Source organism: Centruroides sculpturatus, unplaced genomic scaffold, assembly GCF_000671375.1.
Source record: "Centruroides sculpturatus isolate CEXI.00-Female unplaced genomic scaffold, Cexi_2.0 scaffold786, whole genome shotgun sequence".
NCBI lineage: Eukaryota > Metazoa > Arthropoda > Arachnida > Scorpiones > Buthidae > Centruroides > Centruroides sculpturatus.
The window spans coordinates 330,339-346,280 of record NW_019384997.1 but is presented as its reverse complement, the minus strand read 5'-3'; the positions used below and the strand labels follow the sequence as shown (position 1 = coordinate 346,280).

Sequence of the window (15,942 nt, the reverse complement as noted above, 5' to 3'; positions counted from 1 at the left end):
CGATGACAATGCTATTAATTACTTCCAAAAAATCCTGAAGAAGAGAGAAAAGCAATTGATATTGAACAGATTTTTTAATGTCCCACAAACAGAAAAACAGCATGACTGATAAAAATGCAAAACTGTATATATGTATTTTTATTATTTATGTACATATAAATAAACATAGTAAGAAAGTATATAATTTTTTTATTTATTTTTTGGGATTTCCAGAACAAATTAATCAAAGTCTCATAAAAATCTATGGTAAATCAATAATCGGTTAACAAACAATTCAGGTAGCAAACACAGCCTTGGAATGGATTATGTTCATTAACCAGTCACCCACTATTTTTAACCAAAAGTAAGGTGCAATCTGAACAGTTTTATATATACTTGGAATATCAAGTCATGTTTTGGTAATTTATATGAACTACAGTCAACTTGCATTAATACGAATCACTAGGGGAACAGCAGTTAGTTTACTATCAAAAATTTGTATTAATGATTTTCAGGTCAAGGTCAAGGTTGTATAATTTAGAGAGTTAAGGCTTAATAAACAGTTGAAATCTCTAAATTATAATATCTTGAATTAATTTACTAAATAAAGTTAAATAAAATTAAATTTTTTACAAAAATAAATTAATATTCTAAACAATTTTCAAATCAAATAATGAAGAGGAAACAGTATTCACCCTTGAAGTATGGAGCAGTATATCAGAATAGTTAAACAAAATAAAGCTATAAGAAATTCATAATTTTTTTCTGTTGAAGACTGTTCAAAAAAGTAGAAAATATTTTTTGGTGCCAAAAGATTGTAAAAAAAGCCAAATTTGGCATCACTAGCAAAAGTGCTAAATCTGGCATCACTATATGCACTCCCCATAAACTATCATAAACTAGCACATGCATGGGACTGCATCTGTTTAAAGGGGTGGACATCCTTAAACTTTCACCCTCTATTTTTTAAGTATAGTAGAATGGTGTGCTAAAACCAGATGTTCGAATTGCTCTACAATTCTAGGTTGAACCTGTCTTTGCTTATTAGAAGAAAATCCATTATTCTATTCAAAATAGAACATTGTTTTTACAGTACCACTTTTGTTTACATCAAAAAGTGTAAAAAGTAATCATTATTAAAAACAGGGTTATTTCTTTGGGGTTTGAAGGTATAATTAACAGATTGGTTGGTTTAACAAATTCTGGTAAAATTTTTGTTCACTTTAATGCTTGAAAATTAACATTGTGACAATGGTGTTTTTGCCAGGCAATGGCAAAATTCACTTTATCTGTGTTCATTTTAAGGCAAATCAACTGTATCATCCTTAAACACATTTTATTTAAATCATTTTAAAGAATTTAAGAAATTCTTTAAAATGATATAAAAGTTATCTAGATATCTTACATATGAATTATTTCATAAATTGCAGATTCAAGATTCCAAATATGTTGTATCCCAACTAACAACGGATTATAAAGGATCTGATTTTACTACATCTGCAACATTGGGAAATATAGACATCCAAAATAAATCAGGTGTTATAGTTCTTCATTATCTTCAAGCTATTACAAAAGCTGTATCTCTTGGAGCAGAAATGGTATATCAGTATGGTCCTCAAGTACCTGGAAATGAAATTTCTCTTCTTTCTTTAGCTGGAAGATATACAGGTGATTTTTTTTCTTTATTAATATATGCACAACAGCAGCAACCTTGATTGATTGAATGCCTGGTGCAAAGCATCAGCATGTTGTAGACCAGGCCTGGCAATCAAATCAATTTGTAGGTTGCTCTCACAATTTACAGCTCATTTGCTACAGGTTGAAGTTGACAAGTGGGAAAAGCAAAGAATTTTGTCATAATTTATTTTATTTTTAAAAACTATAATAAAATGTAATTCTAAATACATTTAATAGATTAAAATACAACAGATTCACAAATAATTATTAAAAACTTTAAAAAAATTCCTTATTCCAAATATAAAATATGATATCACTTTATATTTGGTATAAACTTATATGATTACTGATTATAACAATGAATACAATAAATAAAGATAAAAATATAGCTAAATTACAAAAAAAGTTTTTTACAGTTAAATATACATACAAAAACATTTTTTTCCTCATACTGTCTATGTCTTACATAAAATTTTTTCATATAATGCTGGTCAACAAAATTTTTTTTTTTTTTTTATGTTAAATTGCTATGATAGGATGCTTCCTATAATATTTTTGGTACTGAAGTTTTCCTATTTATGAACAATTTGACTGTTTGTCTAAAATTTAAATTTTTCACAGATTCTGAAATTCTCTTGCTGCTCTTGGGTGGCATTGAAATCAGTCTTTGGCCAGTAATAAATAATTAATTTGGACTTATTTCTATTGCACATCATAAATGTCTATTTAATAATAAAATTACATTTTCTTTACAAAATTATATTTTTTATAAATTTTTTTAAACAGCTTACAACATGCACATTTATTATATTAAGTTTTAAAACATGATTACCATGTGTTTAAATCTAAATGGTGATGTACCTATTTAATCATGTAAAACAAGCATTGTATGTCTGGATATTTAATTGAACATACAAAAGTAAGAATTGTTGGCTATCTCCTACTGTAGGCTATATATCTAGCCTCACATCATCTTGGTAGACCTAGTCCACAATGAAAGCAGATATTAAAGTGTGTCAAGAGAATGATGCCCTGATCATACCACAATGAATAGGTTTGATAATATATATATAGCATATGGAATGTTGTATTTATTAAGTATGCAGTTTGTGATAAATATAAATTGTACATGTTCATACCGTAATTGTTTGTAATAAATTGAATTCAGTCGTGAAAATTTTTCATGTTCTGTTTAATATTTCAGCCAATTATTATCATGAAAAGTTGCAAGGCCCAAAGTGATTATAAGTGGATTCCATTGAATTTAATTCAAATTTTAGACTCTTGCAATTGTTAAGGGTTTTATTTTTTTTTATGTTAAGGTGTCATTTTCAAATAAAATTCTAAATAAGCAACTTAATAAATTAAAATAATCAGCTTTATTCTTAATAAATTCAATGAAAACATTTACTTTGGTATTTTGGACATAATTTTAATTGCATCTTCAGAAGAATTTATTTAAAAAAAATAAAATCTTCTGAAGATGAAAGATATATATATGTAAAATAAACTTCAGTTGAAGTTAATGTTATATTATTTTACTTATAATTTGTTTTTTAAAAATTTAATTTAAAAAAATTTTAAAAGTCTTACTGGACAAAATTACAGTAATTTTGTGTGGATAATCCATGGATTCAGTGTTTAAAAAGCAATTTGAAAACAGAAGAGTTATGTGATAGAACAGTTTATATGCCAACTTTTAATTGCAATTACAAACTCATCAAGCATTTTTCCTTTGTATGACACAAATATATTCATCTGCCATTGCGATTTTTTCCAAAACTATCAAAAACATACATACCTTGCTTTTAGTTATCTGCTATTCATTTTCTTAACATTTAATTCACATTATAATTGGTATAATTAGACATTCTAACTTGAATTTTTATCTTGAAATCTCAAATTTTCAGTAATTAGCCCCTATTTACAAAATGGCATCATTTTAGAGAGATTTGACAATTAAGATACAGTTGACCTCCTTAAAACATTGTTTATTATTCCGTTTTATATGAATTCCATGTTGTACGAGTCACTTAAATTTTACAAGCCGTTCACAGCCCAGCACACGTATTTGTAAAATCTAAGTGACTCGTACAACATGGAATTCATATAAAACGGAATAATAAACAGTGTTATAAGGGGATCGACTGTACCTGATGCAGTAATTGTCATCTTCACCTGACAAAATGGGATCATCACAACTGAAATATGTAGAAAATCCAATTACAAGCCAATTTTCATATCTGACTGATTACACGACCTACATCAATTCAAAATGGAGGCATTCAGATCTTTAGTCAAGAAGGCATTCATGCATTGCTCAGATATTTTGAATCTACAGTATGAGCTGAATTACATCTTAGCAGCAGTCAAAAAGCATAGATATCACACTAAGATAATAGAGAAAAATAATTAACAAGTACCAGAATAATAATCAGAAAGAAAAGATCATAAATGATAAGGAAGAGATTAAGATGGTAGGATATAACTGGAAACTAGACGTGTGTGTGTGTGTGTGTACAGTGGAATCTTGTTTAACAACACTCGTTAAGCAAAACAGTTTTTTCCATATAAATTAGTGTAAAATACAATAATGTGTTCCATGCCAAAAAAAAAAATACTCAAATATTTTATGTATAACATTTATTCAAAGAAAATTATACAATATATANAGGCAGTTTTGCTGCCATCTCGTATTAAATTTAATAATTATAAATTAATTTAAAATTAAATTTGGAATTGGTCATTAAATTTAATACAAGATGGCAGCATAACTGCCTACTTCTAGTCAAATTAATTAATTTCTAATATTTGATTATAGCCTTTACATAGCTCAAGAATTGGCATATCGTTTGGCATGTTTATTATATAACAGTTGTTGATGTTCATATGTAATATGTGTGAACACAAGTTTGGAAAAATATTTGATTACAAGTGACATTAAGATGCTGGTGGAACAAGTGATAAGATAGACAAAATAAGTATACAGTAGAGCATCGATTATCCGACCTCCGATTAACCGTCACATCGGTTAACCGACCGTTCTAGTCGCAAATTTCAAATGTCCGCTAGTGATGTGGCACTACAATATTTAGCTATGTCTTGGCTACTTTAATATTATTTTTGTTAAATTTTTGCGTGTTTTAGCCTGCAACACCAGCTCAACCATTGAAGGGAGGCCAGTATTTAAACGAGACTTAATTTTCTAATTATGAGTGGTTGTTTGTTTTGTGAGCAATAAAATAATTTTAAAATAATTTTTAATGATACAATAGTGACGATTATTATTTTAAAAACAAATTGTTAGGTTTAACATCGATGAAAATTCAATGCAAAGTTGGTTAATAGCAATATACTAATATACTAATTACATGGGATATACTAATATACTATACTAATAATGTATTTTTTTCATTCTTTTCGGTTATCCGACCAACCTGAGTCTCCAATTGAGTTGGATAATCGATGCTCTACTGTACTTGGAATATATAATGTACAGTACCTATTTGTTAATTCTAAAACTGTAACTATCTTCTAAATACTAAAATTCACACCTTTCTCTCCCTTTCCAGCATTTACTGATTTAAAATGAATGTTTTCTGTTGCTTTCACTGGCCTGTGTCAGGTTACGGAGATTCTATATTGAACATCTATAGCAGGTTCAAAGTTTGGAGTAAAGTTGTTTTTCATTGATGTAATTGTCTTTGAATTAAAATATACTGTATTTACAAAAATATTAATATAGTTTTAACAAATTAAACAAATAATTACAAAAAAAAATATTAAAATGACTGAAATAAATAATATAATTGAAAAACTAAAAAATTAAATTATTTGGCAAGATGTAAATTGCTATTATTATGTGTATTATTGGTTGCCGCTATTTTTTAAGGGCTTAACTAATATAGATTGCCATGCTTTGGATATGTGTGTAGATTTTTTACTATTAATGCAGCTTCCTTTATGTGTTGCAGCAAATATTTCAAACACCTCTATGGTTCTTAGTTTATGGTTATTGAATGTGCATTTTAAAAGCTTTGCTTCTGCCCATCATGGAGACATCCCTTGCTCACTTGTATATTGTGCTAGAGCTGTACTGTATTTGTTTTTACTAATATCATATTGGTACTTTTGTAAAGTACTATATTATTTTTCCGACTTTTCCAACGATTATCGACACTACTGTGTGCCGGAAATAGCCGTTCCCTAACGGGTACTTTACGCGGATTCGTGTTAGTGTGCCAGGCCTGGACTTTAAGCGTGCACCGAATTAAATAATGACAAAGTTTGTCAAAAAAATCAAATATTTAATTAAACTTCTAGTAATAAACTATATACAGTATTTAGTAAAAATCAAACAATAATTTATTCAATGAAATTCAACAAGAATCAACCCGACAAAACTCAAATCAATCTATTTCTAACTTAATTCTATTCCCCTTTGGAATTCGACAAAATCAAAGAATTAACTTATAAACAATAATTCTTATAAATTAAAGATCCTAATCGTCACCTCAATATACTAGGAACCTATTTCCTCAAACTCTCAAGACTTTCTATAATCGTCGATCCACAAATCGAATAACTTCAAAATCGCCTTGGAACTATTTGATCCTATCGGACACCTCTCTCGTTCACTGCTACGAAGCTCACCAAAGCTCGTTGCTATCAGGAGTTCACCTCAGGCATCTTCACTTGACGTTCTGTTTTTATACTGTGAGGTGACGTCACAATTCTGAATGAGATCACTCCCCTCATTTACATACTTATTCGCTAACAATAAATCTTTTTCTATTTGTCTGGCAGCCTATTTTCCGACAATACTCGCTAACCTTTTACATTATTCTTTTTCACAATTTTTCGGGATGTTTTTATTCTTTAAGGTTTAGCAAGTCCCTAATTTGTGCTTGTGGGGTCTCCCCCCCTTTTCTCGTTGCGGACTTACTTTTTTCCGCTCGGGAAGCGCAAGTGTGTGCGAGTTTTTCTACGGCGCTTTTCTTTCGTCGGTGAGTTGGTTTTTCTTCTATTTTTAAGTTCCTAAGGTGAATGGTGAGGAAACCTTCGTCCTAACAAAACATAAGCCCCAAACAAAAATAGAATAATAAACAAAATAAAAGTAAATAAAAATAACGCTCGGACTTTGGTTCCTTACACCTTTTGAGTCTGTGTTAAGGATCTGTTTGTTGAGCCTATATATGTTAGATTTTTATTGAATCTGTTGTCATACAGTGGTATGGAATATATACCCAGGAGTTTTGCTATCTTCAATCTTATTCTTACTGTTATTGAGTAGTTTTTATACAGTTGGGTTGCATTTATAGGCTAAACTGATATTTAATTGTTTTGTTATGATCCTGTAAGTTGTACTCAGTCTGGGATCATAGTCAAGTATTATGCGTTTACGATTTTGAATTTTTATTTGTTGCTGCACTGCTATGTTCCTAGTCAATATCTTTTTAAGGTTCTCTTCTATGGTATAAAAAGAATGTATAAAACATATAGCAATAGAGCATGATTACAGTGGTAAACTAATACCTACATTAGCACATATCATACAGCTTTAGCGACATATATAATTGAGCATAATGTGCAAATGGATTTGGACAAGGCTAGAATTATCATAAAAACATTAGACAGTCTCAAATATAGGGTCCCAACAGCAAGTCATGAAATTGACATTAGCAACCTTAATAATTGATGCATCATTCCCTTTAATTATCATTTTTATGTTGAGGTTATGTTAATCTGATGCTTTAGTGTGCTGCTTTGAATTGTAGATGATTAAAAGCTATACCCAAAATAACATATTTTGGATATAGCTAATAAACACCGTATTAAACAAACATTAGAATGAATTGAAATACCAGATTAAAATGCAATACACAATATGAACTGCATGTTGATTTTTAAAAAATTTTTGCATGTTTTTGTTCTGAAATCATTAGAGCATTCAACATAGTTCTATTTATCTGAAGAAGCTTTTTAAATAAGGTTGTACACTGTAAAATAAACTTATTTGTATTATATAACTTATTGTAACTTTACAACTCAAATTAATTGTGGTAATTTTATTATTATATTTCTGTTTCAGGGTTGAAAATATTTATATTAGCTAATAATAAATAAAACATATATTTCATTGCTTTAGAATTTTTAATGATTTGGCAAATAATACAAATATAAATTTATTTTTTATCATCATTCAGGTTCTAATTATGTTTGGAGCAGTACAATTAGTGCTAATTCAGCTCATGCATGTTATTATCACAAAGGTTCTGAAAATTTACAGGTATGTAATTATTTCTTTTATTGTTATATCTGTCCTACATGTCTGCTTTTTTATTATTTTAAATGGATGTTAGTTTTAATTCCTAATGCTTATTATGATATATGATCAAGCTTATGAAGTTGTTAGATTCAAAACCTGGATATTGTGGACAACAGCAAAAATGGCAGGAACATCAAATACTCTGTCTACATTAGAATAGAAGTTATACTGTATATATACACACCATATTTTCACAGAATGACCAGCATGTTGCATAAAAATATGGGGGCCGAGGGGGGAGAAATTTCAAAAAACTTAATTAATGATAATATGTGATATATATCGTCATCGTCTCCCTTGCCATCTGGATTGCCTCGGCGGTAACAATCAACAACATGTGGAAGCAGTTGAGTCAGAGATAGATGCCTCATTTACAATAACACAACCTGTTTATTAAACACGAAAGAAGCTTACAAGATTTCCGCAATCTTGGAAGTTCTACGTTGGCTGAGGCCTCTGGGTTTTCCTCTTTCCAAGATAGTCCCATTTTGAAGGAGTGTCCCTTGTTTGCAAATGAACAATTCCATCACGTCTCGACGACTCCAAGACAATGCGGTCGACTTCCGTTGATGGAAAGATGTCCATCGGAGGTTGGGAGATGGAGACGAAGATGTGCGTGAGACACACTCACAGCAATAGATCTGTCACCTGGAACTTTCGGGAGAAGAAGCCGTCACGTCCTTGAATTTCTGGGGTTTTATCTGTTTTCCTCAGATTCCCCTTTCCGATTGGTCTCTCCTTGTTACCTGATACAATTCGAAACCTTTCAGGGGGTGCAGCAGAGGTCAAAATCAACATTTAATTCAATCTCCAACTGGAGATGGTCAACAAACTTACATTCTTCTATTGTTTAAAAGTTAGCGTCGCGTTTTCATAAAAAAATCTATTTCTAACTACTATATTTTTTTCTTAAAAAACATTTTTTTTCTGTGACTTTTAGTGATGGTTTGGACCTGTCCAGAGCCTCAAAAATGGGGGAGTTCAGCATGCCAGTAACTCCAGGGTTACCGGCATGCTGGTCAAACTGCAACTAAAATATAATATTAATTAGATGTAACAAAATTAATTGTTAATTAAATGTTAAAGAAAACATTCTTCTGAGTACAATAAAATAACATTGTAATTTGACTGACTTAAAATCAGTAAGAGAATTTTTATTTACAAAACAATAAAACAATTAATGGCTTTTTGGTATTAGTATTAGTAGTAGTTAGTGCATGCTACATTGACCTTTTACCCTGACCTTAAAAGTAACACCTTCCTCTCAAATTTCACACAAAGCCAATGTGGAATTGGTGTAAGCTGAGATAATTTACAGATAATTTCTTAAATTTAATATGTTTATTTTTGCATTTTTGAATCAAATAACAATAAATTACACATAAAAAAGCACTTTCGGAATTCCAATAGTATTTTACATTGTTAGAAAGAAGACAAAATGAAATTAAAAACACAATCATAGTTTTTGATGTAATGCTGACAGTTTCACGGTTTTAGAATAAAAACATGTTCATTTTTTTTAATGTGCTCTTTAGAGGGGGATGTATAGCTTCACTTAAACCAGCATGCCAGCATTTTTCCAAGATAAATTGGCATGCTGGATTTTACCATACAGAAATATGATTTCATGGTTCGTCAGATAGACCAACATGACAGTCATTCTGTGAAAATACAGTACAACCTGATATTTTTGAAATACAGACCTTAAAATAAGTCACTTGCTTTTTTCTGAGGCAAAGGCGCATTTTGTCTTTTATGGTTATTATTTCTTTTTACATTTAAAGAAACTAAGGTAATTGTACCAGTGTTGGGCATTTTTTAATCGACTAATCAATCATGGCTAACAAGTAATGTTGCCTATATTAGTCATTAGTTTTGGATATTTTGATTGATGATCATATTGAATATATATTGATTGATGATCAATATGAAATACATTTCATATATACATATAATTGTATTTAACTACAAAAATAGCAATTTTTTTTTTTTTTTACTTCAAAAAAATTAGTTTTTGATTACTAAATCTGTTTACACATATCTTCATACTCATGACAAATTAGGGAAAAAATAAATGTAAAAGTAAGTACTTGATTAAATATAATAATTATTTAATAACAATTTTACAGTAGCATTTCCTTGAATACAAAGGAAATTAGTTGCTCCAAATTTAATTTGTCTAGTATTAGAATTATATTGTTGTGAGTCGAAGAGGGTATCTTAGCCTCTTGCAATTAATACTTTATGCAATTGAAAATATTTACCCCATTTGGAACAACTGTTATGGTATAACTCTTTTGCTCTAGGATTTCTATCCTTTAGATGTTGTACAATGAGAACCGTTCTCTTTATGTAAATGTGACTGACTGCATTATAGTTAATGTTATACTAATTTAAATTCAGATTACACAACTTCTTAATATACATCGTTGCTATAGTGCATTGAAGAGCAAGAAAACGAAACATTAACTTCAGTCTTATAAATAAGAAAGAAGGCAAAATGCATATGGATAAGAATATGAAAAAAGTAATCAGTGTAAAATAAACATCTTATTGTTACTTGTTTAATGTCGTAATTTCTTACCTTGGTATTGGCATCTTTTGCATGTTTTAGCTCAGAGACTGTTTTTGTATATTTTATCTTTTAAATTCTTAGAAAATATAGTTATTTTTATTCATTTTAAAAGTTTTTTATTGCTTAACAAATTTTTGGAAGGAATTTATAAATTAATTAAATCACTCCACGTTCTGGAATTTAGTTTTTTATGTGAAATGCAGAAAAGTAAATTTATCATTGGCTGCATTCAGCAAATTAAACAGTTATAACTGAGCAAATCTGTAGCTGTTAGTAGCAACCTGGATCTGCTGAATGATGAGAGACGTTGCATTGGAACAAAAAACCTCATTGGTAGCAATGGGTAGCATAAATGAAAGATGCTACCAAATGTGTTCCAAAAGAGCGCTACTGTAGAGGACATTCAGCAGAAAAATACTCAACAGCTCCGGAACTGTTGAGTCTGCTGAATGCAGCCACTACTGTGTGCATAAATGCTTAATATGCTTTCAAAATCAATCAAAATTAAATAAGAATGATATAAAAAGGACAATCAAGTAAGAATTTTTAGCCTACTATTATTTAATAATTTCAATAAATATGATAGAAAGATATTTTTGATTGTGTAAAACTGAGACTGTATATAAAAAATGCCATGTAAAAAACCTGCTATAAAAAGTATCATGTAAAGAATGAATCTACAGATAAAATGGTTATTTGATAATATGCAGAAGTTTAATCAAACAGGAATTTATACAATTCATTATTTAATGAATAAATGATGAGATCTTCATAAACACATTCTTGAAATAAAAGACCAATTATTGAAATTTGTCTATTTAGTTCTATAATATCAATACTTTACAAATACTGTGTAGTAAATTTATTGTCCATTTTTAATCTTATGATTTTTTTCATAAATCTCTTGTCATCTTCATAAGCATATCAAATATGAAACTTTTAGATAATTTATTTGCATTATAGAATTATCACGATGAGTGAATTTCATAATTACATTCATATATATCAGTTATAATCATGTTTATCTATACGTAAACATACAAAAAAAATGATAAATTCATTACATAAAGATGTTAATTTATCATTTACTTATATTTTTATGAACTGAAATGTTTTCAACTGGTTTAAAATGATGTAGCTTTGTTTAATAATTTTTTTTTACTTTCAATAGGTAGGAGTTGAAGTAGAAACAGATTTCAGGCTTGGAGATAGTGTTGCCACCATTGGCTATATGCTTGATCTGCCAAAAGCAGATTTAGTTTTTCGGGGTAAGCTACAATAATTATTTATTAATTATGAAAACTTGCATATAAGATACTATTTAAAAAATAAGAAAATTATTCTCAAACTTTATTATGTACAGACTAAATATTCAATATTTGTGACTTTTTATTAAACAATTAGAAATTTATGTTTACATTATGAAAGTTTTTAGTTTGTTTTTTAGTTATTATCTTTTGTAAAAATGTCTTTAATAGAGTTGAAAGATATAAAAAATAAAGTATCAAGCCATTATAGTATGTTTATGGAAAGAATCAACTGGGTATTAACCAATGCTCATCAGCCATTGATCACTTAGTTGTGGCAAGTTACTTCCGGTTTCTTCCTCGTTTGTTAAACATGTCACTGTCATTATAAACAGTGCTAGAGGAAGCTTTACATTCTGGCATTGGAATATGAAGAAGTTCACTATAGAAATTGTTAAATGCATACGACAAACAACTTCCAACAACTTAACACTGCAGCACACCATTGCCTTATCGACTTATGTTACCGACCCTGATGTAAGGGCAGACTTCCAGAACATCAGACTAATCAGACAAGCGTTCCAAACTGATCACATCCAACACCTGGAGGCCTGGGAGATTCATAAAGCTAATAGTGGGGGCACCTGCATCAACTTCAAAGATGGTGAAACGATCGCACAGGCATGGAGGTATTTGTTCGAGGAATTCAAACAGGAACAGTTGGAGGGGTGAAACCCGACACGCACAATTATTTACATCTCTGGCAACATCGTTACGACAGTCAGGAGGAAACACAGTCAGTCACCACCTGAAGCAGACCTCGGTGGAGATCGAAAGCATTTGTGGAGTGTACTATGGACATAACACTTGTAAAAAAAGGTTTTCGTGGATTGTTATGTTAAATGCATAATTCTTTACAGTTAATATAGGCTATAAAAAATTAACAAAATTAATCAAAAACTTGTTCTACCATCTAGTGAGAGAAAAAAAAAACAAAATTTATGCATTGTGTGACATATTAAGCAAAAAGTGCTGACATCATTAGGGAATGTGCTGATTAGTTTAACTGAAGCAAGTTGATTTTTTCCATAGACAGACTTTAGTCAAGCACTTTCAAGTATTTGGAAAATTTATCATCATAAGATAACATCTATAATGAAAGAGTATTGAGGCTAAACATAATCAAATTGTTAGCAAGATTACAAGGAGATACAATAAAAATAATGCGTGATATAGAATATGATATAAAATGTAATGTTTTCTAATATTAATTTAAATTTAAACAGGAAAAATATAAATTTAAATATGTTTAAATTGTACAGATATGTAAAGTTGTAATTTGTATAATGTATTATCTTAGTCTAATATCGTTCAATAGTTTTGTTAGATTTAGGGTCTACATCACTGCATTCCATTATAAGTATCTTACAGGTTGTGATTTTTTTCAATACTTGTCAGTAATGTAGAGTTGCTTGATATTTTGTATTTTATATCTAAATTCTATTAAAGAGCATTTTTGTTGGAATTAAAATTTTTAAGTTTTCTAATACATAGTAAAATTACTTAACAATACTGTTAATTTTATTAATTTTTTTTTATAGGTATGGTCGATAGTAATGGAACAGTGGGTGGTGTGCTTGAAAAGAAATTACAACCATTACCATTTACATTTACACTCAGTGGCATGATCAGTCATAGTAAAAAGCAGAGCCGGTTTGGTTGTGGCTTGATCATTGGATAAGTACTCTGATATAAAACAATTTTAAAATGCATCATTGTAATAAGAAAATCATTGAATGTCAGCTGCATTTGATTTTTCTTTTAATCAATAACTTGTCTGCACATAGAAGCAAATCTGTACATTTTATAACATACTCAGAATCAAACATAATTTCATTGCAAATATTTTCTGTAAAATTGAAAATAGTGTGCTTTCTAATATTGCTATTTCAAAAAAAAAAATAGTCTTTAATTATTCAAAATTTAGAAATAAAAGAATAATTTTTAATATATTTCATAGCTTTTTTTTTTAAGTATAGTTAATCTTGTTTATTGAGAAACAAGAAGTTATAGATATAGTACATGTGTATAGATTAAAATGAAATAATCAAAATTAAATCATATGTTTCCTGAATATTAATGTTTTATTTTTTGATCAGTCTTATCACATTAATTAATTTTAAACAATTAGTTTTTAATTGATAAGATATAAAATCCAAATTGCAATAATTTTTCATGTGTAGAATACAAATATAATGTATATAGTTCTACAAATTGAGAGAGAAAGATTGTCTTTAATTTAGATAAATAAATTCTAGTAAATTATTTTGATTTTCAGTGTGATTTAGATTATTTAGTTATGTAAAAAATGAATAATGCTTCATTTTCTAGTAGTCTGTTTCAAATGATGCATCACATCAAATTTCAAATTTTTATTGGCAGATAATTTAGTTAACTATCATGTATGTGACCATATTTGACTGTGATAAAATCAATAGAATATATACTGATATATTATTAGATAGAATATATATTGATATTATATATACTATATACTGATATATTATTAGATATACTATAGAATACTTAATTGAAAGAAATTTTAAATAAATTGATAAAAGTTTTATTCAATATTTCTATTTTCTTACAACTAATTCTCCTAAAAATTCATTAAAAATGCATTAGTTAAAGAGTTAATTTTAAAATTATTGGGTATTTTTGTTGTTTATAATTAACTTATTTAATAGGAAAGTCAATATACTGTATATAATTTTACATTTTAACAAGCAAGTGAAGAAATTATATTCACATTTTTACCAATAAACAAAATTTTCTTTTATTTAACTGCTACATTTTCAGTAGAATATTGCTACTAAAAAAATTCTATATTATTCTATGAAGTTTTTATATATTAACAATATGGGATAGTAATAAAGTAGCATAAGTTAGCAAATTTATAGTTTTTTGATATTGAAAGGTTCCTGTAATCTTCCGATATCAAAAATCTGACTATTATAAAAGATCAGCTGAAGCTAAAATATCATAACAAAATGGATACGATTCTAGGTGGTCAACTATGGCTTCAAAAATATCTCTTGGCTGTTAAAAACAAAATGTTATTCATCAAAAATATCATACAATATATTATTGAAAATATTGTACTAAATATTTATCATCACCACTTAAATTTCATAAAACTTTTGATTAATATTTTTAATGGAATTGCCAAAGTTAGATTAAGTATTCAGGAGCTGTATTCTGGTCACTTGTTTCTGGACTCTTCTTTCAGAGATGAATGATGTCAATACAAAACGAAAGTAGTCTCCCGGAGGCAGGTGATTTAAGCCACTTGTAACTATCTGATAATTGCTGTCGATGTCAAAAGTCTATAGATTGATTATGCACGTTTGGTTATCTGCACACACAACACAGACAGAATTTTAACCAATAAAATTGCGAAATTTTCAAAAATGTAGAGTATTTAATTATAGAGCATATAGTTTTGACAGTCTTGTTTTTGTTTTATAAAGTTTTTACAGATTATATTACCAAAATGTTTTGAGTAATGTTGTTTTCTCAACAATGGAAATTTTAATAATGGAGTTAGAAAAGAGTGTATTTAGTTACGGGAAAATTAGGTATTTTGAAAAATACTTTGAGAAACAGATGACTGGAATTAACAGCTCAGCTCAGTTATAGATGTAGAATCATTTTTTAAAATGTAGTTAGTGGTGCTCTTGAATGAAATGTAAAGTGGATACTTTAGAAAAACAATCAAAAGCATTGTCTCTATCTCAAAATACTCTTTCTCAAGATGGAGAACATTCTCCAATATGATTGTATAGTGCAAGTAGCATCCAGTCATCCATATCAAATTATCGAAATTTAGACTACAGACAGAAGACAACTATCCATTTCAAAGAGAATCTTTGAAAGAGAAAGTCATCCAGAATTGCATTTGGAGACAAGTGATCTTTCAAGGTGTATACAAATGTTTAGACAATCAGAGACAAGCTTGTGACACTATTTCAAAAACGAGGTGATGATCAGAAAACTGCCTGTATACTCATTTCAGAAACACGGTTCTTTCAAAAGGAATACTATATTTTCTCCATAATTATGTTCTTTGAAATAAA

The 15,942-nt window shown here is 28.8% G+C and overlaps 1 protein-coding gene across 1 annotated transcript in view; it reads left to right on the top strand.

Annotated features, from left to right (window-relative positions):
- LOC111633135 (mitochondrial import receptor subunit TOM40 homolog 1-like) overlaps positions 1-13,768 on the top strand; it is a 33,982-nt gene extending 20,214 nt beyond the window's left edge. Inside the window, exons 4-7 of the mRNA XM_023377667.1 lie at positions 1,410-1,647; positions 7,863-7,945; positions 11,731-11,827; positions 13,408-13,768. Of these exons, the coding sequence (XP_023233435.1) occupies positions 1,410-1,647; positions 7,863-7,945; positions 11,731-11,827; positions 13,408-13,547 (558 nt within the window). The 3' untranslated portion in view covers positions 13,548-13,768. The remainder of the gene's footprint in view (positions 1-1,409; positions 1,648-7,862; positions 7,946-11,730; positions 11,828-13,407) is intronic.
- Positions 13,769-15,942: the final 2,174 nt, after the last annotated feature.